This window comes from Mesocricetus auratus, unplaced genomic scaffold (genome assembly GCF_017639785.1).
Source record: "Mesocricetus auratus isolate SY011 unplaced genomic scaffold, BCM_Maur_2.0 Super-Scaffold_100013, whole genome shotgun sequence".
Classification (NCBI taxonomy): domain Eukaryota; kingdom Metazoa; phylum Chordata; class Mammalia; order Rodentia; family Cricetidae; genus Mesocricetus; species Mesocricetus auratus.
In genome coordinates this window covers 73,224,248-73,252,051 of record NW_024429196.1, presented here as the reverse complement: position 1 = coordinate 73,252,051, position 27,804 = coordinate 73,224,248, and the positions used below count along the sequence as shown (strand labels likewise).

The 27,804-nt window shown below is 46.1% G+C and overlaps 1 protein-coding gene across 6 annotated transcripts; it reads right to left on the bottom strand.

Moving 5' to 3' along the window:
* Nucleotides 1–183: 183 nt before the first annotated feature.
* On the bottom strand, nt 184–27,794 carry LOC110340203 (spermatogenesis-associated protein 31A1). Of its 6 annotated transcripts, XM_040755986.1 has the most exons (5): nt 27,679–27,794; nt 23,635–23,798; nt 15,960–16,181; nt 4,520–4,580; nt 184–4,246 (listed from the first exon to the last, which is right to left on the bottom strand). In XM_040755986.1, the coding sequence occupies exons 3-5, from the start codon at nt 15,967–15,969 to the stop codon at nt 202–204; spliced, it is 4,116 nt and encodes a 1,371-aa protein (XP_040611920.1). In that variant the 5' UTR covers nt 15,970–16,181; nt 23,635–23,798; nt 27,679–27,794; the 3' UTR covers nt 184–201. The 6 variants fall into 6 exon arrangements, 4 of the variants coding, with proteins under 4 accessions (XP_040611920.1, XP_040611918.1, XP_040611917.1 ...); XM_040755984.1 differs by lacking the exon at nt 23,635–23,798; XM_040755983.1 differs by lacking the exons at nt 23,635–23,798; nt 27,679–27,794 and adding an exon at nt 16,679–16,770.
* Between the last annotated feature and the right edge of the window lie 10 nt (nt 27,795–27,804).

Sequence of the window (27,804 nt, the reverse complement as noted above, 5' to 3'; positions counted from 1 at the left end):
ACAGCTTGATCAGAAGGTCTGTCTTGCTGTCCATCTTTCTCTTGTCTCTTGTCTCATTCATTCCAGGTTCCCGTGGACTCAACCCTCATTGTGCCCTGCTGGTCAGGGCAGTAAACCAGACATTAATCTCCTGTGGCCTAGTACTAGAGACACGAACTCCAAATTAAACACACACAGAGGATGTAATGGCTAATATTTTAATTACTTCCAATATGGAAAAGCACTGGCCTTTCCAAAAAGGACACTCCTACAGTGGCAGTGTCTAGGACAGTGGATGGGGGTCTCTGGGACAAGTGGCGCCTGTGCCCTGTGCTGAAAGTAACTGGCTCGGGACACAGGTTCTCTGGAGACCTGGGCCCACTTGCTAACATAGGGCATTCCATTTGTGGAAGGTTGACTGTGAACCTTGGGGTTGGCTTGATGAACACAGGCAGTGTTTCCTTGTGCTATTTTTGATTGTGCAGTAGGAATCCTGTGGCGGCAGACATGCCTACTCACTGGAGCTTCAGGTAGGTCTTGATGTGCACTTTTCTTTGAAGGAGCACACCTATGGTGAACACCCAATTTCTCCTCCATAATCCACCCAGCAGAGGTCATGAGGTCCTGTGCTTCCGTGTCCTGTTGGGGCATGAGCAACCTGCTCTGGCCTGACCCTGGGCTTTGGGTGGTGCCAGATAAGGCCTTGACTTTTTGCGGTAAGTTCTCCGGTCCTTTGTCTTTTGGGTTCAAAATTGAAACAATGAAGCTTTTAATCTTGTCACCAAACTTTTTTTCATGGTTATTTGGCCAATAGGCTTGGACAGGTATTGTCCCTGAATGTTGTACATCGTGCCGGGAACTTCCATTGTCCGTTTTGTTATTAGGACCAAAGATATGACTAGTCAATGGTTCCTGAAGTTCAGAAATCTTGGTGAGACTCTTTTCTTTTGGATAGAAACGGTGTCTGTCCTGAGAGGTTGACTTAGTTGGAGGGGACTGAGTCTTGAATCTGGACTTGGAGGCCCGGGAGGCCCTGGAGGCCAGGATATCTGCAGCAAGCAGAACCTCTGGGGCACACTCCTGAAGGAATGTTTCAGTGGGACAGTCCTGAAGGACAACACCAGGGGCCAGGCAGTGAGGTGTGCTCAGGCCCGAGTCTTCTGGACCCTGTGAAATGGGTGTGGAATGGGATGGATTTTCACTGGTCTCCAATGATTCACTGTGGGTTGGAGACTTTGCCATCTCTACAGCTTCTGTGGTGAGTGCCCTGTCAGAGGACTCTTCCTCTTCTGCCTCTTCCAGATGCCTGGTATCCACACCACTTGGTGACTGGGATGCCACACTGATCTCCCGAACTAATACCCCTTCGCACATTTCTCTAAAAGACGCATCCCCACTCTCCTGTGACTCATGCACACTCTTGACTGGGCCTGGAGTAGACTCTGGCTTGTCTGACCAATGTCCATGAACTCTATCCCTGTGCCAGGCTCTGCCCACGAGACTCTGAGGGGAGGATATAGAAGTCAGATCGCCCTCCTGGGCAGATTTGGTGGCCTCAGAGGGCCCACGGTTGTCACTAGGTGGAGGCTCTCTCAGCAATTCAAGCTGGAGGGCAGAAGGAGGGATCTGTGTGGAAAGTGATTCCACAGTGTTGGGTATTTTCATCACTTTCTCCTCTGGGGCTTTCTGAAAAGGTTCTCCCAGGTCACTGGCTGTTTTGTCAGTGCTGGCTTCTCTAGAGTCCCAGGAGGACAAGGAGACATCAGACGGCAAAGCTGAAGCCTTGTTCGCATTGAAAACATGTATGGTCTTGAGGCCTCTGAGGGACAGGCTCCATCTGTGCTTCACCAGGCGTCTTGTAAGATGTGTTTCCAGCACCTTCTGAGTGCTGGCGTCTAGGAAGGAAGGCCCATTAGTTTTCTTGCAGATGGTCACATCATTCAAGGGTGATTTCTCCCAAGATCTCATGTTTGTGTTTGAATTGTCAGGAGGGGCCAATGCATGGTCAATACTTACTCCTTCACAAATGGCCATGGGCACTTCACGGACTTTGGTATGTCTGTATTTACTACTTTGGTAGTTTTTCAGGATTCCTGCTAGCTGCTCCTTTCCTCTGTCCACTGGGGAAACACTCGGTGCATCTCTTCTTAGGGGTCTCATGTGGTAAGTTTCCTCCTCAGTCTCTGAGGTTTCCTGAGGAACTTTGTCTAGGGGACCTTCTGGCCTCCTGTGTAGATCTTTCCCAGCTCTTCCCAGGAAGTTTGTCAAACACTTGCCTGGATCCCGCCATGGATGGAACGTCTCTGGATCCTTTGGTGGGACATTCTGTGGATGCTGGCTGCTTTCATCTGCCAATGACGAGGGACATGGGGTCCCATGATTAACTTCTGTCTGACTCATCCCTGGAAGACTCTCCTGACACTTCCTTAGATCCATCTGTCTCTGGACCTTGCAGGGCCATTTCCCCTGGTGCTGTAGGAAGCTCTTTTTTAACTGTTCTTCCAACAGCTCACGGAAGCTGGGCCTAATGAATTCCCCCGGGAGGTGGACAACAGACCCATGGCCCTTGGACACCCAGGTGTCTGAAGTCAGCAGATTACATGCTTTCTGGGACCTTTTGACAATGGATGGTAATTCACTCCTACTTTCCTGGTGCTTCTTCAAAAGATGGAGCTCTAGGTGCTGAACAGCAAGTGGGACAATGAATTGAGATCTTGACAATGTAGCAGAAGAAGCCCCATAATCCTTAATTACAGGGGAACGGTGTGGCAGATTTGGTAGAGAGCATGAGTCACGGGCCTGGCTTTGGGTTGTGGCCACTGGTGTAGCTTGGGACGAGGACATCTTCAAAGTAAAAGGTTGGGATTTGACCGAGTGATGATGTACGGGCTTTGGAGAGAAGAGCTGTGGAGGTACTTTAGTTGGGACTTGTAATGGAATGTATGTAGAAAGTACATTGAATAAGATGGAGGGGAGGTCTTGCAGGGACTCTGCCATGTTGACAGTGGCCACAAGGGACTCACTGTGGAGAAAGGGGAGGCCCCAGAAAAGCTGGCTGTATTTCATCTGTGAATGGTCGCCTGAGACCTTCTGACAGAATAACTGCTGATAACCGGAAAACTGCTCTGATTTGCAGTCTCTGCTCCAGAAGGGGTGTGAGGTGGTGGTGGCCTGCCTGCTGCTCCAGGACTGCAGCATTCTGTCCTGGCAGCCCAAGGCATGGTCAGATATTTCTTTTCCTTTCCCTCTGAGCTCTACCCTCTTTGTAATCTGAAGTTCCAGCATGTTTTGGATATGCGGGTTGATGAAAGAGGGCTCCCTAGCCTCTATCGGCATGGATGTCGGGCTTGTCCAAAACGAAGCCTCTTGGAGGATGAGGGAAAGATGGTCTTGCAAGGATTCACCATGTGATGAGTTGGAGTTGCACCAGGTTTTGGCAGCTACCTGATACCAGGTAGGGCCTAACATAGGTGTGCTTGTTTGGTCAAGGCCTGGCTTGGTTGAAGTAGAAGTAATTAAGTGATCAAGGTCTGGGGTGCTTGATGTATGACTGTGTGTGGTGTCAAAGCATGGGGTGGTTGGTGTAGCCCTGCCAGAATAGTCAAGGCCTGGGATTGTTGACATATATTTTTTTGGTTGTTCAAGGCCTGGTTTGGTTGAGATAGACCTCTTTGAGTGGTCAAGGCCGGTAGAGGTAGAGGTAGGCCTGCTAGAGTCATCAAAGGCTGGAAAGGTTAAGTAAGGCTTCCTTGACTGGTCACGGCCTAAGGTTGTTGGGACAGGAGTAGGGAAACCTGGGAGAGGTTTGCTCTGTGAGTTCCATGGTGCTTTCCACTCACACTGAGGAGATGTCATGCTGGGGGATGGAGGACAAACCACAGGATCAGGAGGATGAGATGGGAGGGAAGGTGTGGGTGGTGGTGGTGGTGGTGGTGGTGGTGGTGGTGGTGGTGGTGGTGGTGGTGGTGGTGATGGTGGTGAATGGTGTCTTCCAGGTGTCAAGGTCTTTGGTGGCCGAGAGTCACTCATAGATGTTTGTGACTCGGTGGAAGCAGAAGGTGACAAGGTTTTAGAATCTTTGGGCAACAGGTATTCCTTGATAGGAGCTGAGGAAGCCACTAGGGACAAATTGGTGGCCACGGATTCCTCTGTTGACTGTATAGGTGACAGATGGGCTTTGGCAGCTTCTGGCTTGGACGCTTCTCCTGAGGCATCTTGTCTTATGAGCTGGCAGAAGCTGATGGCATTGACAAGCCTCCCTAGCATGCTGTGGCAGACAGGAGATATTATTTTAGCCAGGAGCCCATGGGGGCACGAGTCTGAGCAGTCTAAGTAAGGAGGGACCCTGGCAGATCATCACAACCACTGACCCACACTCTGCTTTTTACAAGATAACTCCTGTTATCTTAAACTCCAGGCTGTACTCATGCCCCACCCATCCAGAGGTCACTATTCCCTTGTTAACCTTAAGCTCCGACCCGGGGGTGATCACAGAACAGGAAAGAGGACTGAGGGGCCAGAAGGAATGGAGAGGGCTCACCTGTGCAGGAGTGAAACCAGTACCTTGTCCTCCTTGGGTTTCTTCCTGCTGCCTCTGTAAGCTGGAAATGGAGACTGGGTTACAGTGGGAAAAGGAGGCACCTGGTATCTTACCAGAACTGAATGAAATGTCCCTTCAGGAGAAATGGAAAGTTAAACAGGAGCTCAGGCAACCTTAGGTCAGCCTGCATGCCCAAATGCCTCGAGAGCAAGGCACAGGTGTGGCAGGACCCTGGCATGGATCAGGCACTTCAGCTTCTAAGAACCTTCATGGGTTTCATGATCTCCTTGTGGAGGGGAGGGATGGACCAGTGTTCTGAAAGAGGAAAATGTCTCAGAGAAGCTTAACAACCCTTTTGCCTGCAAATCCAGGCAAATGGTACCACTTCCTCTCGCACCATCATCCCAGGCAGCTCCCAGTCTTGGCTGTAGCATAGATCCATTCCGAACACAGAACCTGGGAAGTGTCTTCAATTCCTGGTTCCTTTGAAGGAGCAGCATCCTAGAGGGTTCTGCAACTCATTTGATATCATCACTGCGAGGTGGGGGAGGGAATTGGGGTGAAGTCACCTAGCAGGGAAGGAAGTAGCCTACCTCTCACGGTCCTGGTTTTCTTCCTGACCTTGCTGCGTTCTCTCTTCACCACCTGACAGAGACAGACAACACCTGCAGCCCCGTTCACTTATCCACAATGTGGGCAAACGTGGGTTCTCTTCCTCACGGAAAACACCAGTGGGGACTGTCTCTGTGATAGCCACCATGTTGTTATTGGTCACTGTTGTGCTCAGGAATTAGATGCTTAACTCTGAACTATCAACAGTCATTCCTGAGTTCACAGGTCACTCATGTCCTGGATCATGGCTCCCTCATATCAGATCCAATGACCCTATTAGCATGTGTTAGAGTGGTCATAGGAACCAGTGCTCAGAACTTTTCCTTTGTCATAGGTCCCTAACTGTCTCAGGATCACCAGCCCTGACCACAGAGACAAAGGGCTTCTCCCAGGTATGCATGGTGAGAGAGCAAACAGCTTAGAGCCCGCACAGGCCTCTGCCCTACCTGCTGCTTCTCAAGAGACTGGGGTTCTGCTCTCAGCTGAGATCCAGTCAGCCACCTCCCTATTTGATTTGGAAAGTGGAGCCTATGAAAGGAGAGTGGGGGAACTAATCTCCGTTGGTTCGAGGCCAAGGCATTCTTACCTTTTTAGAGGTGGTGTTTTCCGCTGGTGGGGGTGAGGCTGAGTTAAGGGGCAGGAGGGGTAATAAGAGGTGGAAGAGCCCCAGCCCACACACAAAGGCAAAGATCACGTCCATTGTCCAAGTGGTGAAGCTGGGGCTCAGCGATGAAGATTCAACGCTTTCCAGAAGAGAGAGAAAATTCTCCATCTGAATCGCACTGTTGCTCTCAGGCAACTGAACTCTGAGAGGTTTCTGTGGGAGAGGGCAGGTGAGCCTGGCCAGCATCACAGAGCTCCCATCTCCCTGTCACAAAGGGCTCCTGTGTGTTGGGGCGGGGTTGTATGAAGGGGTGAGGAAACAATCACCCCCATCCTCCAGCCTTCACAGATCTCCATCCTCCACAGCCTTTTGAGTCTCTCCCTCCACCTGCACGCTCTGTGAGAAATAGTGTTGTCCCTGTTCTGTCCCTCCCCTACTGCAGAGAGATGCTTGTCCATGCTCTGTTCACTTTGAAACCTCCAAGCCTCCTCCAGGGACATGCCTTCTCCAAAAGTTCTTACCTCTTAATCCCTCCCACACAGTTCCACCAACTGGAGATCAGGGACTCAAATATATGAGGCTGTGGGGTTTATTTAAACCACCCTTTCCATTCTCTGGGCCTCCATAGGCTTGTTGTGGTTTCATAAAGCAAGGTTCAGTCAGTCAAACTTCAAAAGCCCCATAGACTTTCAAAGTCACTACACTATTTCAAAGGCCAAAATCACTTCTGAGTATTGAGGTACTCTCTCATAAAAGCAACACTCAAAATACATGTTTCAACATTCAATGTCACAGAATACACATTCCCATTGCTCTCAGCACTTATGTATTCCAGGCTCATAGTAGGACTTCCCTTAAAGCCTTGTTTACAGCATTCAGTCACATTCCTAGTCCAAAGTCCCAAAGTCTTCCACAGTCCTCAAAATCACCAGCATGGTCAGGCCAGTGGCAAGAAAACACCACCTGTGGTACCCACCAACTTCTATCTTCGTTACTTTTGTATTGCTGTGAAGAGACACCATGACCAAGGCACTTTACAGAGGAAACAGTTTATTGAGGCTTACGTTTTTGGATGGTGGCTCCATGACCATCACAGCGGGGAGTAGGGCAGCAGGCAAGCAAGCACGGTGCTGAATTAGTAGCTGAGAGCTTACATCTGATGGACAAGCAAGAGGCAGAGGGAAGTGGCACCCTGAGAATTGTATTCCTTTTGAAACTCCCAAGCCTACACTCAACGATTCACCTCCTGCAACAAATCCATACCTCCTACTGCTTCCCAAGCTCTTGTTCCAACTCGGGACAAAGCTTCAAATACAGGTGCTTATGAGACCATTCTTATTCTAAGCATCACAGCAATGGAATTTTTTACATTGAATCTTGTAGGAGGAAACTGTGTTCTGCCGTTAACCATGTGACTTATTAGAGGCGCAACAGATGAGGTAATAAAAGGGCAGTTTACTGCACCACTAAGCATACCTACTTTAGGCATGACTAAAGATGTATATGGACGTAGACGGTGAACTATGTCACTAGCCAGGTCCACTTACGGAGAAAGGTATAAAAGACTGAACAGCGGAAGTCTAGCTCTCTTTTTCTGGCTTTCCGGCTTCCAGTTCGGTGGTGGAAAACTACTTGGCTCATCTGGGTTACTTGTTTGTCTCTTGTAAGTAATTTCTACAATAAATACTTATTTTTACTTTCAGTAAGTGTGCTGTTTATCGTTGCAGCATCAGGGAGGGAAACTGAAATATATCCATGTTTCAGTGGATACATATTCCAAGGTGGTTTTTGCATCCCTACATTCGGGAGAGAGGATTAAGGATATTATTTCCCATTGCCTGCAGGCTTTTGCCTATATGGGTGTTCCTGACATTTTAAAAACAGATAATGGGCCTGCGTATGCTAGTCATCGCTTTGTGGCCTTTTGTAAAGAGTATTAAATTAATCATTCCTTTGGTATCCCACATAAACCTTGTGGAGTGAACTCATTCTACCCTTAAACAATATTTTTATAAAATAAAAAAGGGGGAATATAGGCCCTCCCTTAATGCTCAATTATCCATCATATTATACATTTTAAATTTTTTGATTGTAGATAAAAATAATTTGTCAGCCATGGAAAGGCATTGGAATAAACCTTCCCAAACGTTGGGATGGGTCAGATAGAAGGATTTAATTACAGGATTATGGCAGCCCCCTACCCCTCTGTTAGCTAGGGTTCGAGGGGCTGTTTGTGTTTTCCCTCAAGGGAAAGAGAAACCCATTTGGGTACCAGAGCGATATGTTCGTGCTGTGGACTCTGATGCTGATATCCCTTCTCCAACTGCGATCCACAGAGGGACGGATGGTATGGGCACTGGTGAGGAATCCCCCAATATTGATGCCACTAAGTTATGATAGTTCTGTGTTTCCATCCTTTTATTCTACAAATTATACCTTGGGCCTGTCGGCAGCCAAAATGCCATTGGAAATTGCCCCCTTAAAGAATATGACCTTTTCTGCAAAGGGCGGTCTTTGCTTTGAGAAGATTTCTAATGTAGCCTCCATGACCAATGGATCATTTTCACTACCTTTGCGGGTATGTTCCTTTGCGGGCCACAGGCTTGCATTGATGTTCAACTCCTAGTTATGCAGAGGGGACTGGCGCTTAATGCCACCGCAAACTGGAACGAGTCCTCTACCTTTGAGGAATCCTTAAAAAATTAATTGGACTGCTGTTAAAAAATTTCTATAAAGAGTATGGCCTGCGTTTTGTCCCCCTTTTTGCTTGTAACCTTTAATGGGAGCTTGGGAGAGGATGGGTCTCTCAATTGTTCTTCTAGAAATTGTTCCCAGTCCAACTGCTGGCCCCAAGGGATTCCAGCACCCTGGTGGTCAGAATTCGGGCTCTTGTGCCCCTAGTGGTTGAGGATCATCATGAGGGACATGAACTTATCCTCTACAGACAGCAGAGGGACTACGGCATTACTGCAATGGTTGTTGCTGCTATTGCTAACTCAGTGACCGTTGCCACCATTGCCGAAATTGCTGTTGCTCAATCCGCCACCAATGCAGACACCATCAATCTCCTCGCTGGCAGAGTCAGTGAGGGCGGCCATGCAAGATACTCTGAACTCTCACATTCAATTTGGAATTCTTAATCTAAATCAACAGACTGCCCTACTCCAAGAACAGATTAATGTTATGGTTGGTTCAGCAAGCCTCCTGTTCTCATTTTTATCATTCTGCTTGTGTTACCTTGCTTGAGGTTCATAATGTTTCTGCTGAAGTTTCCTGCCTAAATAAGTTCTTGGTGGGACCTTGGAATGATACTTTTGTAAATGTCACCAATACTTTGGCTTACCAAATTGTAATAATAAGTCAGACTAGGGTAGACCCTGTTTCTGCTGAAGCCTGGTGGAATGCTATGACCCAGATCGGGGGTTGGGTACAGCGTTGGGGTGGCGCATTGTCTCTGGGGATCTTGGGGCTGGTTATGGCCGGGATGGGAGTCCTCGCCTTGTGCAGGCTCCGGCAAGTCTTCTCCCGCAGGGAGCAAGTCCATCGGCAAGAGTTACTCAGTTTGGCCCATGGCACTCCCGGAAGCCATGAGGTCTGGTTACAGATGCTCCAGAAGTGAGGGGTACCAATGACGGGCAACTCGTGGAGACATATCCCGCCTAAGACAGGGGTTTCAGGGTGCCTCCATGACGGCTAAGGGAAGGCGTTCTCTGCATGACCTAAGACAGGGCCCCTCATATAAAATAAAAAAGGGGTAATTGTGGGAACATGACCCTGATGAAAAAAGCCTATTTCCCTGTGGCAAGAAGCCATCCGGCAGCAGTAACCACAGAGAAAAACATGTTTACTAAGAATGGGCCTTTCCTTCCAACCCAGAAAAGGGTAAGGGCCCCCTGGAACAAGCCTGACCAATCCCGGAACCCTGATGAGGCAGGACACTGCCCCCCCCCCCGCTTCCCCTCTTCCTCCCAGATCTGGTGCTGTGGTATAAAAGCTTGTTTTGGGAGTTCAATAAAGGGTCTTCTTGCTAACCTACTTCAGTGTGGTGCACTCAATCCCAACGTCCTCCGAAGGAATCTTGGGCCATTGCTGAGTGGGCACGGCAGTCCACCGGACTTGTGGGTGTGTCTGCCCTTCTCAGGAAATGCTAGGAGGCAGGGGTGATAACTTGGGCAGTAAAGTGCTTCTTTCTTACATAAACTCAATCCCCCAGTGATGGAGACCACAGGATTACAGAAGATTACGGGTGATAATTTTGGGCCAACCTGCCAGTCACATGCCTATCTGATAGAGCAGAAAGTCACACAGCAGGGCCTATGGGAAATACAGCCCTTTGAATACCTGGCTGCTTCTACCTGTAATTCTCTCGTGTGATATCATCCCCCACCCCACACCCATAAGAGCCATAGGACTGTCACACAAACTTAGCAGTGTATTCCTCATTTAACAGGCCCAATTATTCCTGTGTACTGATAGAAGAATGACTTCTACCTACACTGTGTAATTCTAGTGAATAAAATAAGTTTATAGTCAAGCATTTGGTCCACATTATAATAAAACACTTAGAAGTCTGTCCTCTATAATTCACTTCCTGACAGGACAATTTGGCCACAAGAGGTGTCCCTGTAGGTAGATCACAAGTGAGAATTTCACAGATAATACTCAAGGAGGAAATGACAATAAGTATGAATTTCTTGAATTAAAGCCCTTCTGAGATTAAACATGCTGAAAACGGGCATCTTCCAACTGCTCTGGCAACTGTGGGAGCAAGATATTCCTCTCTGGAGATGGTTAGTCAGTTACTAGCCTGATGGGGAAGTCCTGTGTATATGTCAATAAAGCACTGTTGGCCAATAGGGAAGAAAGATAGGTGGGACTAGGAGTCCAGGAGGACTCTGGGTAGCAGAAACACAGGGAGTCATCATGTAGCCTGCCAGAGAAATAAGATGTCCATCCGGTAAGAGAAATACTTAGATGGGTTAAATACTTAAGTCACAGCTAGCCAGTAAGAAACAAGCAAGGCCAACAGCTTCATAATTAATACAGCACCTTGTGTGTTATTTGGGGACTACAACTCGGCAGAGCCCAGGAAACTGGAGGGGGAAAAACCAAAGCGGCTGGCAAGGAAAAGACTTCACTCTACACCAGCCCTTTCCTGTTAATCACACAGCTCTCAGGGCTAAAATTTAAACAGTTACTTTCCTAGGCTTAAAATCTTTCATCAGTAACCTGAGGTGAAATTTTATACAAAATGTTAATAGCCTTCTGGGTCGAAGCTGGGAAGTGAAGCCCGTTGTCAGCTGGTGGGGTGAGCTCCGGCAATTTTTTTCGATTTAATCTCTGAAGGATCTTAAAAATATCCGATGTAATTTACTGCATAAGTCTGTGGACTACATCATCCCAGGAAGCCACATAAAATGATAGGAAAGAAGAACACACATGCAACCCAACAGCTCTGGGTGCAGAGACAAGCAGATCACTTGGACTGCAAACCATCCAATCAAAGAGTCAATAAGAACACATACAGTGAGACATCTGTCTCAAAATACAAAGTGGACAGGAACTGAAGAGACCATCCAGCGTCAACCCCTGGGACAATGCATGCACACATACCCATACTCCTGCACACACACACACACACACACACACACACACACACACACACACACACACCAGAAAAGCACGAAAGAGACATTTTTCCTTTCAGTAAGCAGTAAATTTGAGATTAAAGAAGAAATTGTGAACCTCAGTGTTCTTGTTTCTCTTCATTTTTGAGATTATAATAAATCATTTTGACTTTCTTTCTTCCCTACAAACACTCCCAGATATTACTCCCAATTCATGACTCTTTTCTCATAAGTTGTTGTTGCATGAATATATCTACTTATATATACATATAGATTCCTAGTAGCACTGATTTAGTTTGCATAATGTTACCTGTATGCATGCTTTTAGGCCAGTATTTGGTATTTGGAGAGGATTTCACAAAACCACAACCAATCAAAGTGCACAGTGTGGACTGCAGTTCCAAAGGATACAAGTACAAAACAACTCCCTCACCTCGGGGTCAGGGAATATTGCGAAAGGGTTGGTAGAATGACTGTATGACCATTGGATCAGGGAGTTTGCTATGAGACTGTGTCCTAGAAATGTCAGAGGACACTGAAGTAAGTGACCACCATGGAGACAGAAATAGGGTTCCAAACATCAGTGACTACCATGACGTTGGAATCACTGGAGATGCAGTAGATGTCACTGCTGAATGCAAATTAACCATGCACAAGAGCATGGGGTCACCGCCAGAATTATCAATGAATCTGATAAAGTCAGGTTCCACAGAGACAAGGAAAAGCCCTTCCTCCCCTCTAGAATGTAGGTGTCTGGGCCTGACAGCACGATAGTGACAAAGGTGCACACTTGTCGAGATCGTCTCACAAACAGTCCCCTGGCCTCCTCCTGCCACGTCATGATCCCACCACAGCCACCCTGCTCTCTCATCCCTCTGAGCATCTTCCAGAGTGCACATAGAAGCCACATGGACACTTTGGTGAACTACTGTGCCCTGAATGAGCTGTAGGTACAGCCACGAGCAGCAGGGGCTGGTCACTGAAGAGAAGATTTCAGAAGGAGTCCCAGCAGGATATTTCCACAACCTCAGAGAGAGTCGGCCATGGGAGGCCCAGAGCAGGACAGCAAGAAAAAGAAAGGCTTGCAGGGGTGAGGGCCTGCCAGGCCTGTGAGCTGAGCCCTTGCTTAGGTCAGGAAAATAAGCACACACTGTCGGGAGCAAGTTTTCCCTATGCCTGTCAAAGAAGTGACAGTCTCCCCCAGAACATCATTTCAAGAGAAGGATTAGGAATCTTCTCCAGTATGCAAACAACATGGCATGGTCTGGGGAGAGGAATGCTCTCTGAGCAGCATGAAGTCCCTGTCACTATACTTCAGAGCTGGACCTAAGTCCAAAGGAATGTCTTCCTATACATGAGACAGAAGGATGCTCATGACATCCTTAGAGGCAGCCTGCTGCAAAACATGGGCTCTGACACAGAGGCCTAATATACTGAAGATGTCAAGATGAGGAACCCCAGCCCTCTAAGAGCAGCTACTCCCATCACCAGCAGAAGTCACTATGACCTAGAAGAAAGCAGAGGGTTGCATAGTATGAGCTGTGGCCATCATACCAGTCCCAGGGGCCACAGCCAATCAGTGAAGAACAGGTGGGTCACAGATAGGGACAGCAATCAAACCTTGATGACCAGAGAGTCTGTGTCACCAGGAGACTCTTCCCACATGGGGAGAGGGGGCAGATTCTGGGCTACCTTTACCATGTCCATCAGGCAGTGATTCAAAAAAGTGGCATATTCAATCAGCCCAATGTTTCTCATGCATGTTGGCAGAGGGAAGGGTTTTCAGTTAACATTCATCCTGGTAAAGGAAAAGTTTTCCTTCCTGTTCCAGAAAACTCTCAGTGTGCTGATAGCTGCTTCTTCCAGGGTTGGGGACTGCTTCCTGAGTTTGTTTCTCTCTCAGGTTTCAGCCTTGTGGCTTCTGACTACACTAAGGTGGGCACAAGGCAAGGTCAGCATTTGGTCATCCTTGAAGAAGCTTCTAGAAGTGAGGAGCACAGAGACATGACAGGGGCACTGAGACTCTCACTCACCCCACATCCCTAGCTGCATTGAAGGCTTGCCATCCCAGCATCAGAGAAAGCATCCTACATGTGGAGATGCACTAATCCGCCAGTGACCCCACCTCTGGGTCTCGTTCAACCTGCCCCTCTGGCTTTGTCCTACATTTGTGTCGGTGAAGATCTGGGTGTGCAGGGCACAAGAAGGCCCAGGAGCTCACATGTCACAAGGAGGGTTCGGGAATGTTAGGGTGTAGCGCTCTTGAGCTGAAAGATAGAAAGCTCCTGCATTCTGTTTCCTGGGGGAAATTAATCCCCAGGAGAGAAGCCCCCGCTCTCCCTGCTGAGTCTGTAAGAGCTAAGGCCCACAGTCCCTGAACTCCGCCTGGTTGACAATGTGGTGTCATCCTCCTCGTATTTGCTTCCCTCCCCTGTCTCGTGCTAAACTGAACCTAAAGGCCTGCAGGGTGGGGACCACAAGATGGCATTGGAGGGGTGTGTCACCCTGTCCAGGGGTCTCCTGTCTTCCATGTGCTCAGCTCTGCGTGTGTAATCATGGTTGCCTTGGAAGGAAGCCTCTGGCCTCACAGACGGTAGCACTAACTCTAGTGACCAGACCTCAGGCACTGAGCCATCCTCTCTCTGACTCCATCCCAGGGACTCTTGCTCTTGGCCTCAACCACAAGCCTGGAGAGACCCTTCACTTCCATCACAGACTTCTGAGAGCAATCAGAGCATTCAAGCAGGGATACTATTTCCTAAGAGCAGGGCTGACTACTCTGCATGTTCTTGCTCTTTTAATTTCAGAAAGATGTGTCACTCATTGCTGGGAGAGCCAGACCTAGCAATTGTGAATGGGACTCATACCTTGGTGGCCTTCATACGCACCCATGGCACTGCTGCCACCCTCGGGGCAGAGGAGGGGCCCTGACATAATAAAGAGCATGACCTGGGATCACACAGCAAGTCATTCTGGGCTTCCAGCCCTTGTCTTCCCATGACACCAGTAGGAGATCAGGCTATCCTACAGGGCTGGTTCATACAGGGAAGGGACTTGTCCAAAATGCGGGTGCAGCCTGGGCCTCCCTCCACTTCCGGCCAGGCTTCAGGTCCCAGGGCCCGGGTGGGACACGAGGATGGGAAAACAGAAGAGCAGCCACAGAGCCTCCCACCCTGAGAAGGCCACAGCCACCGTTTTCCTAACTTATGCGCATGCGTGTGCCTCTTTGTCTATATGCGCACCGCACACCTGCAGTGTTGTGGAGGCTTCCGATCCCTGCAACTGGAGATACAGACAGCTGTGCACCACTAGACGTTAGTACCTGGAAGAAACCAGGTCCTCAGCGGTGCTCCTAACTGATGAGCCATCTCCCCAGCTCCTCCACCTCTATCTTTAGAGACTCTGATAGAGCCCACCCAGGTTCCCCTTAGACACGCCCCCAGACCTTCACATTCCCAACATAGAGACCCCTGATGTCACCCCTAAACACTCCCCCAAGGACATGTAGCAACATCCACACAGAGAACCCCAAAGTTCTCTCTCAGACCCTCTCTTCAACAGATTTTCTAAAGCCCTCCGTAGAGACCGTTGACCAACACAGAAACACCACGCAAAAACACCCACAACACCCAGGACAGCACATGAGCTCCAGAACCCACAGAGATGTCATAGAAGCCCTTACAGATGCCAGCCACACTACATGAGGACTGGAATATGCTAACATGTCCTCTAGGACAGGTGGCCTTTGGGGCCTCTTGATTCTGACTTCACTTGGCTCCAGGCATTTGCTCTCATCTGTGGTGATGACATCAATGCACCCCCTCCCTTAGCTCAGGACCCGGACTCCCCACTACTTGTTCACTGAGGCCTTAATGATCTTTACCATTTCTCAGCAATGGTCACATGACCACAGAAAGCCTCTCAACTTGGGGATCCTTCTGAAGGTTTGGAATAAGCACCCCACACTCTACCCTTATATTCCTGTGGTAACATGCTGAACACTTTACACACCATTTTCACTGTTGAGGAAAGCTCAGAGAGAAGCATGCTCAGGTTTGGTGCACTGTGGTCCCTGGAGTGAGGCAAACTTTAGTGGTCTGAAACTTCCCTTGCTTCAGCTACAAAACAGGGCAGGGTGAGCGTTAATATTGCATGCAGGGAAATGGGTTGCAAGACTGAAACACTCTGGTAGCCATCTGGATCATTTTCCTATCAGGGCTTTTATTTTTTATGCATTGTCACTAATGTGATTTTCACTTGCTAAACCATAGACAATAAATTGTTTCCAATAAAATCAAGCAATGTCTTTTTAGCACAAAAGTTAGCATTTGTATCTATTAGAAACTCACAACACACATAATAAAAGGATCTGGATAATCTTTCAGGTCACTTTTTTCACGTCACTTCCTGGCACATGGCAAGCAGAGGGCTTCTGTAACTTCCTATGATGGTAAAGGTCTCGTCTACAATCCCAAAGCCCTTGCAGCTTTGACCTTGGAAACATGTGCCTTACGGGGTTCCGTCCTTCCAAACCATCTTGCACTACCCAGTCTGTGCACGTATGCCCCTCGGGTGGGGTCGGGCTCCCCTGACTTACCTGCTGCCATGTCCAGGATCTGGCTGCAGTGACAACACCACGCCCGCTCCTACAGTGGCTGAAGGGCACCGAGGCACTGAAAGGAAAATGTCTTCCCTGTCGAGATGTGAATCCTGAGGCCTCAGCCTGGCTGGCAGCAGCTGCACTCTGCTCCACTCCATTGCTGTTGGTGTAGCTCGCTTTTCCTCCAGACAGGTTCCCCAACCTTGGGTCTCCCACCACCTTGGGATGAAAGCACAAAAGAAATTGGAGGCCTGCACCTTTCCCGGAGCCCACAGGGGGCGCTGTAGAGCCTGAGTTCCCAGGGCCCTTTCAGCTTTCCCTGCCCTTTTCTGGCTCTGCTCCAGCACTCCCCTAGCAAACTCCTCCCCTTTCTGGTGCCCCACAGCCTCCTCCACCCCTCCCTGGTGTTAAATTCTGCTGTCAACATCTCCCCCCCCCCCGACACCGGCACCCTCCCCTGCTGCCCATGCCAGATGCTGCCAGGCTCTCAGGCAGAGGTACAGTTAGCAAGGTGTTCCTATGCAGGAGGTCAGTGGCTCTAGATGCTGTGGCTTCTATACTGCCAGGTAATTCAGCTTCGTGTTTAAGTCCCAGCAGCTCTCGCTCCTCTGAATTCCCAATAACTGCCATGGCGGACACAGACTGGTTTTCTGCTGGGGTCTGGGTGGGGATCCTTACAGGATAGCTGACAGCTGTTACATTAATCAAATCCTGACCTGTTCTACCTTCAGCAGTGCTGCAGACTTGACAGTTAAACCACCAAAGGGCTGCAAACCATTCAGAAACAGCCCGATTGGCTACAGGCTCATGCCAGGCACCAGGAGATCTATTGGCAGCTTTTGATTGGCTGAAGAATCATTGCTGTGATTGGCTGGATCGATGGCTGCAAGGTTATCCTGTAGTATTTGGCTACAGATTACACAGTAAGTCAGTTTACAGTTGACTCTGTGTGGTGGCCATGTGAATACAAACTTTTATCAGCCAAAAAAAAAAAAAAAAGTGGATATATGTACAAGCCTAACAGGTTAGAATTTAATGGCCTCATTTTGATCATCGTTTTCCAGTATTGGGGAACTGACTCAAACTTTAGGGTGGGCAGTGACACTTTCTGCAAGATCACAATGAGCTTTTCAAATCCATTACAGACTTCAAAATCCCAATGCCAGCTTAGCCAACACTCTTGGATTTTACCCTCTCGTTATTCAAAGACCCTAAGATGCATAAGGACTGTGGGGCATAGCTGTTTAAATTTGTCATTCTAAAATCAATTGGATTGCAGGAAGAATAAACAATAATGAGTATATATTTTAATATTTGAAGTAACTAATAAATAATATAACATGGAAGGAACGTTTTCTCCCAGAAGCCACCACGAGGCAGCTCAAGCAAATGAACAGGAGGGTGAGGTCTCAGAGACAGCTCAGCCGATGGTGGATGGATGGTGGCTAAGACTGAGAACCAGGCTATGGGGCTGGAGAGATGGCTCAGCAACTAAGAGCACTTGCTGCTCTTGCAAAGAGCCTATGTTCAGTTCCCAGCAATCACACGGTGGCTCACAAGCACCTGTAACTTCACTTCCAGAGAATCCTACAAAGCACACACATTAAAAAAGGAGCCACCACGTGCTGCAAACTGTTTAACTTAGTCACTGTTCTATTGCTGTGAAGAGACACCGTTACTGAGGTTCTGATACAACAAAGCATTTAACTGGGGACTTGCTCACAGTTTGAGGGGCTGAGTCCATACTTATCATGGCAGACAGACAGCATAGACTGTATGTATGTATGTATGTATGTATGTATGTATGTATGTATGCATGCATACATGTGGAGAGAAAGAGACAGAGACAGACAGAGACAGACAGACACAGACTGCGGCTAGCATGGGATATTTTGGAAATTCAAAGCCTAACCCAGTGACACATTTCCTCCTAAAAGGCCACACCTCCCAATCTTTCTAATCCCTTCAAAGGGTTCCACTCCCTGGTGATTAACCATCAACTATATGAGCCTATGGGGGACATTCTGGTTCAAACCACCACTTATTCAAACAGTGTCTAAACTAGAGAGGTTCTCATCCCTGCAGGGCTCCTGGCAACACGTTCTATAGTGTTCTGCATACTAAGAGAGACTTGAGACTGAGCAGTTCCTGGCACAGATATGCTTGCCATCTCCATCCAGGATTCTATGACCTGGGCAGAAATAGCCATCCCACCAACACCTCCCATAGAGAAAAGATGAAGGATTTATGAGACTGGATGTCAAAGAAAAGGGAAGGATACAGAAAAATAAAGGATTTGTGTCTCTTGTCTGCCTGTTTTTCCTCAATTCTCACACATGACTATTGAGGAACTGCCACAAACCACACACACTAACAAAAGCAGGAGTATATTAGTAGGCACAAAGAAAAATAATTTCCTAGTCCCATACACAGAATCTCTCACTGAACTTGCCATTATGGCTAGACTGGCTAACCTCCAATTATGCCAGCACCATTTGTTGAAGATGCTTTCTTTATTCCATTGTATATTTTTAGCTTCTTTGTCAAAGATCAGATGTTCATACGTGTGTGGGTTAATACCCGGATTTTCAATTCGATTCCATTGGTCTACCTGTCTATTTTTGTGCCAATACCAAGCTGTTTTCAGGACTATAGCTCTATAATAGAGCTTGAGGTCAGGGATGGTGAAGCCTCCGGACGTTGCCTTGTTGAACAGGGTTGTTTTGGCTATCCTGGGTCTTTTGTTTTTCCATACAAAATTGATTATTGTTCTTTCAAGGTCTGTGAAGAATTGTGCTGGGATTTTAATGGGGATTGCATTGAATCTGTAGATTGCTTTTTGGCAGGATTGCCATTTTTACTACATTGATCCTACCTATCCAAGAGCATGGGAGATCTTTCCATTTTCTGAGGGCTTCTTTAATTTCTTTCTTTAAAGATTCAAAGTTCTTACGATACAGGTCTTTCACTTGTTTGGTTAGCGTTACCCCAAGGTATTTTATGTTGTTTGTGGCAATTGTAAAGGGTGATGTTTCTCTGATTTCTCTTTCAGCCCTTTTATCATCTGTATATAGTAGGGCTACTGATTTTCTTGAGTTGATCTTGTAGCCTGCCACTTTGCTGAAGGTGTTAATCAGCTGTAAGAGTTCCCTGGTAGAGTTCTTTGGGTCATTGATGTAAACTATCATATCGTCTGCAAACAGTGAAAGTTTGACCTCTTCCTTCCCAATTGTATCCCCTTGATCCCCCTTTGTTGTCGTATGGCAATAGCTAGAACTTCAAGTACCATGTTGAAAAGGTATGGAGAGAGTGGACAGCCTTGTTTTGTTCCTGATTTTAGAGGAATTGCGTTGAGTTTCTGTCCATTTAGTTTGATGTTAGCTGTTGGTTTACTGTATATAGCTTTTATTATGTTTAAGTATGTCCCTGTTATCCCAGATCTCTCCAAGACCTTTATCATGAAGGGGTGTTGGATTTTGTCAAAGGCTTTTTCAGCATCTAGTGAGATGATCATGTGATTTTTGTTTTTCAGCTTGTTTATATGGTGGATTACGTTGATGGATTTTCGTATGTTGAACCATCCCTGCTTCCCTGGGATGAAACCTACTTGATCGTGGTGAATGATTGTTTTGATGTGTTCTTGGATCCGATTTGCCAGTATTTTATTGAGTATTTTTGCATCAATGTTCATGAGGGATATTGGTCTGAAGTTCTCTTTCTTAGTTGTATCTTTGTGTGGCTTGGGGATCAAGGTTATTGAAGCCTCATAGAAAGAGTTTGGCAAAGACCCTTCTGCTTCTATTGTGTGGAACACTTTGAGAAGAATTGGTATAAGCTGTTCTTTGAATTTGTGGTAGAATTCTGCACTGAGGCCATCTGGACCTGGACTTTTTTTGGTTGGGAGACTTTTGATGACAGCTTCTATTTCCATAGGGGTTATAGGTCTATTTAAATTGCTTATCTGTTCTTGATTTAGTTTTGGCAAATGATAGCTGTCCAGGAAGTCATCCTATCTGAATGTTGTCCTCAAACGCTTCCCACCATATGCTTTACACAGAATCTATCTATGGCCATCATACACCCCCACTAGGGTGAGTGCTCTTGTACACACACACATGCAAATGCCAAACAGAGAACGTCCAGTTTACTACAGTTCAGTCTGGACTCCATCTGGGCATGGCTAGAACACATGCATACAGTACTGGGTGAGCACTGGAGAGGGGTGGTGAGTTTAGCCAGGAAACTCTCTCTGCTCAGACCTGACCCCTATTCTTTTGTTTGTTTGTTTCATTTTGTTTATCAAGACAGGGTTCTCTGTAGGTTTGGAGACTGTCCTGGAAATCTCTTTGAAGACCAGGCTGGCCTCGAACTCACAGAGATGCCCCTGCCTCTGCTTCCCAAGTGCTGGGATTAAAGGCATGTGCCACCAACGCCCAGCCCTGGCTCCTCTTCTTTGAGCCTTCTGGTCTCATCCCACTGATCCAGCAATATGGCAGCTTATGATACACTCTTAGCTGCCCTCTTTCTTTTGTGTAACTGACTGCCTGTACCATGTCTTTCCAGGCAGGTTCCTTTTTTGTTTGGATTTTGTTGTTTTATTTTTGGTACAGGGGTTTCTCTGTGTAGCCCTGGGTGTCCTGGAACTCACTCTATAGGTCAGGGTGCTCTGGAACTCAGAGATCCACCTGCCTGTGCCCACTACGTGTTAGGGTTAAGGGTGTGTGCCACCACTACCCAGCAGGTTCATTTCTTCATAACCAATCCTAAACCTCACCAGTTGCCAGAGATGGTGATGTCTGAAGGGTGAGCCAGAAATAGGCTGCCTCAGGAAGCACCTGTCAGAGGTCCTTGGTGCACACCCCAGGAAAGAGAAGCCAAGAGAGGTCACTTGACTCCCCCGGGAACACCAAGGGCAGGAAAGCAGGTAAGGAGGTCATGTCTAAAAGAAGCCAGCCTTGGGACATTCACTGTGTCAAGGTGAACTGTACCACAGTTTGCAAGTCTTTTCATTAAACGTGGGCTGTTGTGGAGGATGAAGGGAGCTGAAATCCTCAGCCTATTTTGCACTCCTTTTGTCTTATCAGTGGTACACTCCTTTGCTCAAGTCAAGTGTGAATGCTTTCCTCACCTTGAATGACCCAAAGGAAGTCAGCGAAGACAAGCTGTGAGCCACGCTGCTGGGGATGGTGTTGTGTGAGCAGGAAGGAGTCTCCCCAGAAGTGTTCTGGGATCATCCTCTGAGGTGCTTTAAGGTCCTTCTGACCCCAATCATCCTGGGAAATTTCTAATGATAACAATGCTGTCGGTTACTACTGCCTGCTGCTAGTTGGGTCCTTCAGGTTACATAATTTCATCTTCACGGTTCTCCAACTTGGTTGCACAAAAGAGAAAAACAAAACCACCAGGCTCTCTGTTTTATGTGCAGAGGGATTTAAAGTAAACATTGAAGGCAGAACCTCGGAGCTGGGGCTAGCTAGTTTAATTGTTCCCTGTCCTATGGCCTCCTTCCTGTTTAATACTTTGAGAAGTGCACACCAATGCACTCATCACAACTCAACCCTGGCTGGATCTAGAACCCTCCTTAGGGAGGGTTGACTCAGTTGTTTTCTGTGTCTACTCCAGATAAGCACCATAGTAGATGAAAAGAGAGGAAAAGGGGACAAAAGAGAGATAAAGGGAAAATGCTAAAACAAACATACATGAGGATTTTTTCATTACCTGGAGATAGTCATACTAGATTCCCAATAGAACATGGGAAGAGATAAACACAATAATGTCTGCATATAGTTAGAAATATACATAAATATTTAAAACACAGTCTATCCTGGGCTCCTGTAGGTTCCACATTTGTGAATTCAACCAACTTCAGAACCAAAATATTAGTAAAACAGTTTGCATTTGTATTGAATATGTACAAACCTTTTTTCATATAAATAACACCTAAATAATACAGTTTAGCAATAATGTACACAGCCCTTACTCTGTCTCAGAAATAATCTGAAGTGGCTTGAAACAGGCCATGTGTGCATAGGTTATCTACAAATCCTCTGCCATTCTATAAGAAGGGCTTTAGTTTACAAGGCTTAGATTTGGGTCTATATAGGATTAACTCATTCCTGTAGTTGCCCAAGTCCCTTGTAGAAAATGGTGTAGTGTATGAGATAACCTTATGTAACCTATATGTTCTTTCCCTGTTGTACAATAATCTTTTGTACACTGTAAAGAGAAGGAATGGGATGGGATATAAGTAGATTAGTATTAATTTTCTTGTGAACTATTTTAGCAACTATTATCTATAGACAACTTAAATTGTTATAGATTCTTATATATTGAAATTTATGTAAAATTAATTTTGTATTCCTGTCTTAGATAATTTATATAGTTTCAAACTTGAAATTATATTTGTCATACTGTGTAGGCTCCTCTTTCTGTTTACATTTGTCTTTGTGAACAAATGAAAGATTATCTTTATCATATTGTATGTATGTTTCTACATTTGCTTAAGATATTTTGTATATTGATACAATTTAGGATATTTTTATCAATTTGCATTACATAGTTCTCATCTGGTCAAGAATTTCAGTTCTACCTCTGATATAGAGATTTACATATAATAAATGTATACAGTTACAAATTTGAGGTCATTGTCCTTATGCTGTACATCTGTTTAAAGGTTGTTTAAATTATATATGAGAAGCTTCAGTCAGTAAGCAATATGTTTCTGAGGATTAGAGATTATAGTTATCCATGCTTCTTATACCTAATGATATTAGTCAGGTTCCCTATATGCTCAGAGAGGTACCCAGCACAGATATTTTAATTCAAACACTTGAAAGACCTACAGAATATGGCATTTAAATGTTTTAATAATTTAGAACTTCGTTGACATTAGACACAATTGCTCCTGACAGCACCAAGCTATTCCCGAGAGTATGATGGGCGCCCATGACACTTCATTTGGAGTTTGTTTTCTTCTTGGCACTACTGGCCTTCTGGACAAAGAACTGCCCCTGCCTCAACCACTGAGATTGAACATGCAGTCCTAACTGGGCTAGCAGGAGATAAACGTAAAGAGACTGCTGAACCTTGCCAAGTAAGGGTAGAACAGTCTTTCAAATTTTCTTGCTTCTGAGATGGTCTGTCAGATAATCTAGGCCTTAGCCAAAGTTGGTTACCCCAACATTACTGTGAGATGCTGGGTGACTGTCCAGGGAGCCTGCTGTTTCTGTCATTTCTTGCGCCTTTAGGAAGTTGCCCACTTGCACTTCCTGCTTACCCTAGTAATGTTATTTCCTTCTCATGTCTTTAGTGAGGTTGAAGACTAGATAGTTACAGCTAATATCTGTAGATGCACAGATTAAGATTCACGGGACAGCCAGGTGGTGGTGGCGCATGCCTTTAATCCCAGTACTTGGGAGGCAGAGGCAGGCGGATCTCTATGAGTTCTAGACCAGCCAGAGAAAAGACTCCAGCTACATTTTGTGCCCAACATGGGGCATGAACCCATAACCCTGAGATTAAGAGTCTCGTGCTCTACCAACTGAGCTAGCCTTTTCTTTCTTCCGCACAATACTTGATAGTTTTGTGTTAGGATTAGAACCTTCTTTAGATAAAAAGACAAGTGTTATGGGATTCCAATCCATTTAGCCAATGATCTTTTGGGGCAGCAAACCTGAGGGCACGATCTTGTCTTCATACATGACCCTTTGAGCTGAGGGAGAGGGGTTACACACTCTCTCACTCTCTTGGGGAGTTGGAGTTAAAGCAGCAGCAAATAGTGTCTTGCAGTTGTTCTTATATACCCTGTGCAGAATATCAGGACACAGCAGCTTAGCCCTAAATAAACACAAAGAGGCTTATATTAATTATAAACTGTTTGGCCAATTGCTTGGGCTTCTTACTGGCTAGCTCTCTCTCAATTATTAACCCATGACTATTAATCTATGTATTTCTACCCAAGAAACATAAAAGGTCATCCACCATGATCAAGTAGACTTTATCCTAGAGATACAAGAATGATTCAACATGTGTACATTGATAAATGCAATACACCATATAAATAAATTGAAAGACAAAACCACATGATCATCTCATTAAATGCAGAAAAGGGTTTTGACAAAATCCAACATTCTTTCATGATTAAATTCCTCAAGAGACTAGGGATACAAGGAATATACCTCAAGATAACAGAGGCAATTTAAAGCTAGCTCCCATAGCCAAAATCAACTTTAAAATGCCAGAAATACACACTGGAAAAAGGACAGCATCTTCAACAAATAGCACTGCTTAAACTGAGTGGTTGCAGGTAGAAAAATGCAAATAGATTCACAACTATCACCCTGTACAAAACTCAACTCCAAATGGATAAAAGAAATCAACATAAAGTCAGATACACTGAATCTGATAGAGGAAAAACTGGAGGATAGTCTTGAACTCAATGGCACAGGAAAATACTTTTTTGAACAGAGCACTGTTATTGCAGCTCTAAGAACAATTAACAAAGGGAACCTCATGACTTAAAAAGCTTCTGAATTGCAAAGGACACTGTTACTTGGACAAAGGAGCATGCTACAGAATGGAAAAAGATTTTTACCAACTGCACAACCAATAGAGGTCTAATATTCAAAATATATAAATAACAAAAAAACCACAAATCAAGTAAACTAATAACCCAATTTAAAAATGGGGTACAGATCTAAACAAATGAGGAAACACACATAGCTCAGAAGCACCTAAAGAAAGCTCATCATCTCTAGTCATCAGGGAAATGCAAATCAAAACTTCTTTGAGATTCCATCTTATACCAGTCAGAATGCCTAAGATCAATAAAGCCAGACAGCTCATGCTGGTGAGGATGTGGGCTAAGAGAAACACTCATCCATTGTTGCTGAGAGTACAAACTTGTATAACCACTATGGAAATCAGTGAGGTGGCTCCTCCAGAAGCTAGCAATAGATCTCCCTCAGAATCCAGCTACACTCTACATCCTACCACAGAGATACTTCAACATCCATGTTCATTGCTGCTCAATTCGTAACAGTCAGAAATTAGAAACAACCTCCATGTTTGCCAATCAATGAAAGGTAAAGAAATGTGGTATAATTACATAAGGGAATATTATTCAGTCATTAAAATTTAATCATGAAATTTGCAGGTTAATGGATGTAGCTAAAAAAAAGAAAAACATCCTGAATGAGGTAACCCAGACCCAGAAAGACAAATATGGTACGTATTTGCTTTTGGAGGGAATAATCACTGTTAAGTCTTTGATAAGCAAGCTACAATCCATAAAACCACAGAGGTTAGACACAGAGTAAAGGCCTAGGATGGATGTGCTGATGGCCTTAGTTTGACTATTTACATAATGCATGCAGCAATGAAAATGCCACATTGTGCCCACTCCATTTGTTCTAGTTTTCAGTGGCATTCAAAAATGGCAACTGCTGCAATTACTAAGTTGCCAAAGAATAGAAATTCCAAAAGGAATTTATCTAGGGATGAGACACAGTGCTGTTCATTTCCAAAAATACACAGAAAAGTCAGAGTGAATTTATCCCCATTCTCTTTGGGAGAAAATAGCAATTTCTGCAGTGGACAATAATGGTCGAGGGCTTGCAGCCATGATGGATTCTGGAGGCAGCTACCAGTAACGAGGAAGGCAGAACAGGTATTGATGCTAAGTTCCACTCTAAATTACTCCATAATGTGTAAAACAGTGGCTTTTCAGGCTGTGCCTTGTTGTGGAGGGCATGAGTGTAAGCATCTCGACAGATCGGATGTGATGAACATGGATGGATTACGGCTCTCGCGAGCCAAAGAATACTGAGTGTTACAGCTTGGATAGAAAGGTATTCTGGCACTCGGGAGCCAAGGAATACCACAGGTCACAGTAAGCATAGCAGCTTACAGTCTTGTGTCACGGAGAGGTTTCCCTAGTGTATCAGCTCTGTCCCACCAGGAGGGAAGGGTGTCCTAGCTGGGGATATTTTCCCAGTGTTGCAGTTTTGCTACCACAGGAGAGGGTTTCCCAGACAGGCGAAGTTGCTACAGTTCAGCTCTGCTCCGGGGAGAGTAGAGAGCAGAGCATAACAACTCCACTCTTCCAGGGGAAGGTTTCCCCGGCCCTTCTCCCTCTGCTCTGCCCAGGGTCATCTCTGCTCTGCCGCAAAAGAAGGTCTTCACCCAAAGCTCATCCAAGGGGTTTATTGGGAGTGAAGAACCCAGTAGAGTGGCTGCCCTCTGTCACATTGGCAGAGGACAGCCAGGCAGCCCCAACAGCCACAAGCTGAACAGACACAGGGTTTATATAGGACTTCTTGGGGGAGGGGAAGTTCTCTTCAGGGTGGGGATTGGTCAGATTTCAATCCCTGACTAGATCTCCTGCTCATGGATTGGTTAGTTTTCTGCACAGGCCTAGGGTCAAACTTAGCTCTAATTTCAGGGCCAAAATGTGTTTCTTGCACTGACTGGTCCTTTTTAGTCTTTTGGCTCTGGTTTTAGAGCCAGGGTGTATTTCTTTCACTGGCTCTGATTCCAGGGTCAAAGTGTATTTCTTTGGCACTGGTTTCAGGGTCAGGGTGCAATTCTTTAGGTCTGGTTGCAGGGACAAAGTGTGTTTCTTTGGCTCTGCTCAGGGTATGTTTCTTTGGCTGGACCCTTTTACCTACAATGAGGTCCTTGTATTCACAAATAAGCACTAGGGAAACCAGGATGGTTAAACACTCAAGAGGTGTGTCCTCAATGGAGGAGATAAAATACCTGCTTTCCATCCAGAAAGCTGAGAGTGGCTGTTAATGTCTGTCTCCTCTCTATCCAGGGGCCCTCCTTTGTCCCTCTGGAATAAATACCCCTTCCTCTTATCTTCTTACCACCACATCCTAGCTCACTCTAACACAAAACTCCTCTTAAAAATGACACCTGCAAGGTCATCTGCTGCTGCTTTCTCCTGAGTCAGAGAGCAGCCACTTTAATAACTTTTCTCCCCCCACTTAAAAAAGGATCTCTCCGGAAAACAGGGGTTTGGGTGTGTGGGGTCTGGAGGAAGCCCCTACCTGGGGATCCCCTTCAGAGAGCCCTGGGTTTTGGTTTTTTTGTTTGTTTGTTTGTTTTCTTTCGTGGGTGCTGGGAATTCAACTCTGGCTCTCTTTCTTGACTGAGTTATCTCTCCAGCCCCAATTTACTTCTCTCCCCTTTAAAAAATAAATAAAATAAAATCGCTGTCCCAATGGCATTTCTGGCCAAGTTTCTGGAAACGTAAATTGGTGTGCACATGAAGCTTGGCGTCTAAATGTTCATAGCAGCTTCTCATACTTCAGATGAGAATAGCCACACATCCCCACATTATGAAAGGAGGCTCTCGGCTCGCCCTGAGGAAGAACCTACGTAGACTTGTGTGGGTTATTTTAATAATGCTGCATGACTGTATTGCTTGTTATTAAAAGGCAGGGTATATTTCCTTCGTGTTGTTTTAATTGTGTGTGTGTGTGTGTGTGTGTGTGTGTGTGTGTGTGTGTGTGTGTGTTTTGAGACAGGGTCTCACTGTGTATCCCTGGCTGGCTTGGAACAGGCCTTGTAGAGCGTCCAGACTGGAACTCACAGCTCAGCTCTCCTCTGCCTCCCAAATGGGATTAAAGGCATGCTCCACCTCGCCCGGCCTAATGTCGTTTATCTTAATAACCCTGAGCTTAGCCGACCGTCAAGAACAAGGGCCACGTACTGATTCTCTCAACAAAAGTCCACTGGGCAACGCAATTCGAATCTCAGGGCTCCGAATCCCTGTCTTCTCTGCCCGGGTCCACGAACAACCAACTCGCGCGACCAGGCAACGCCCAACTTCCGGCGG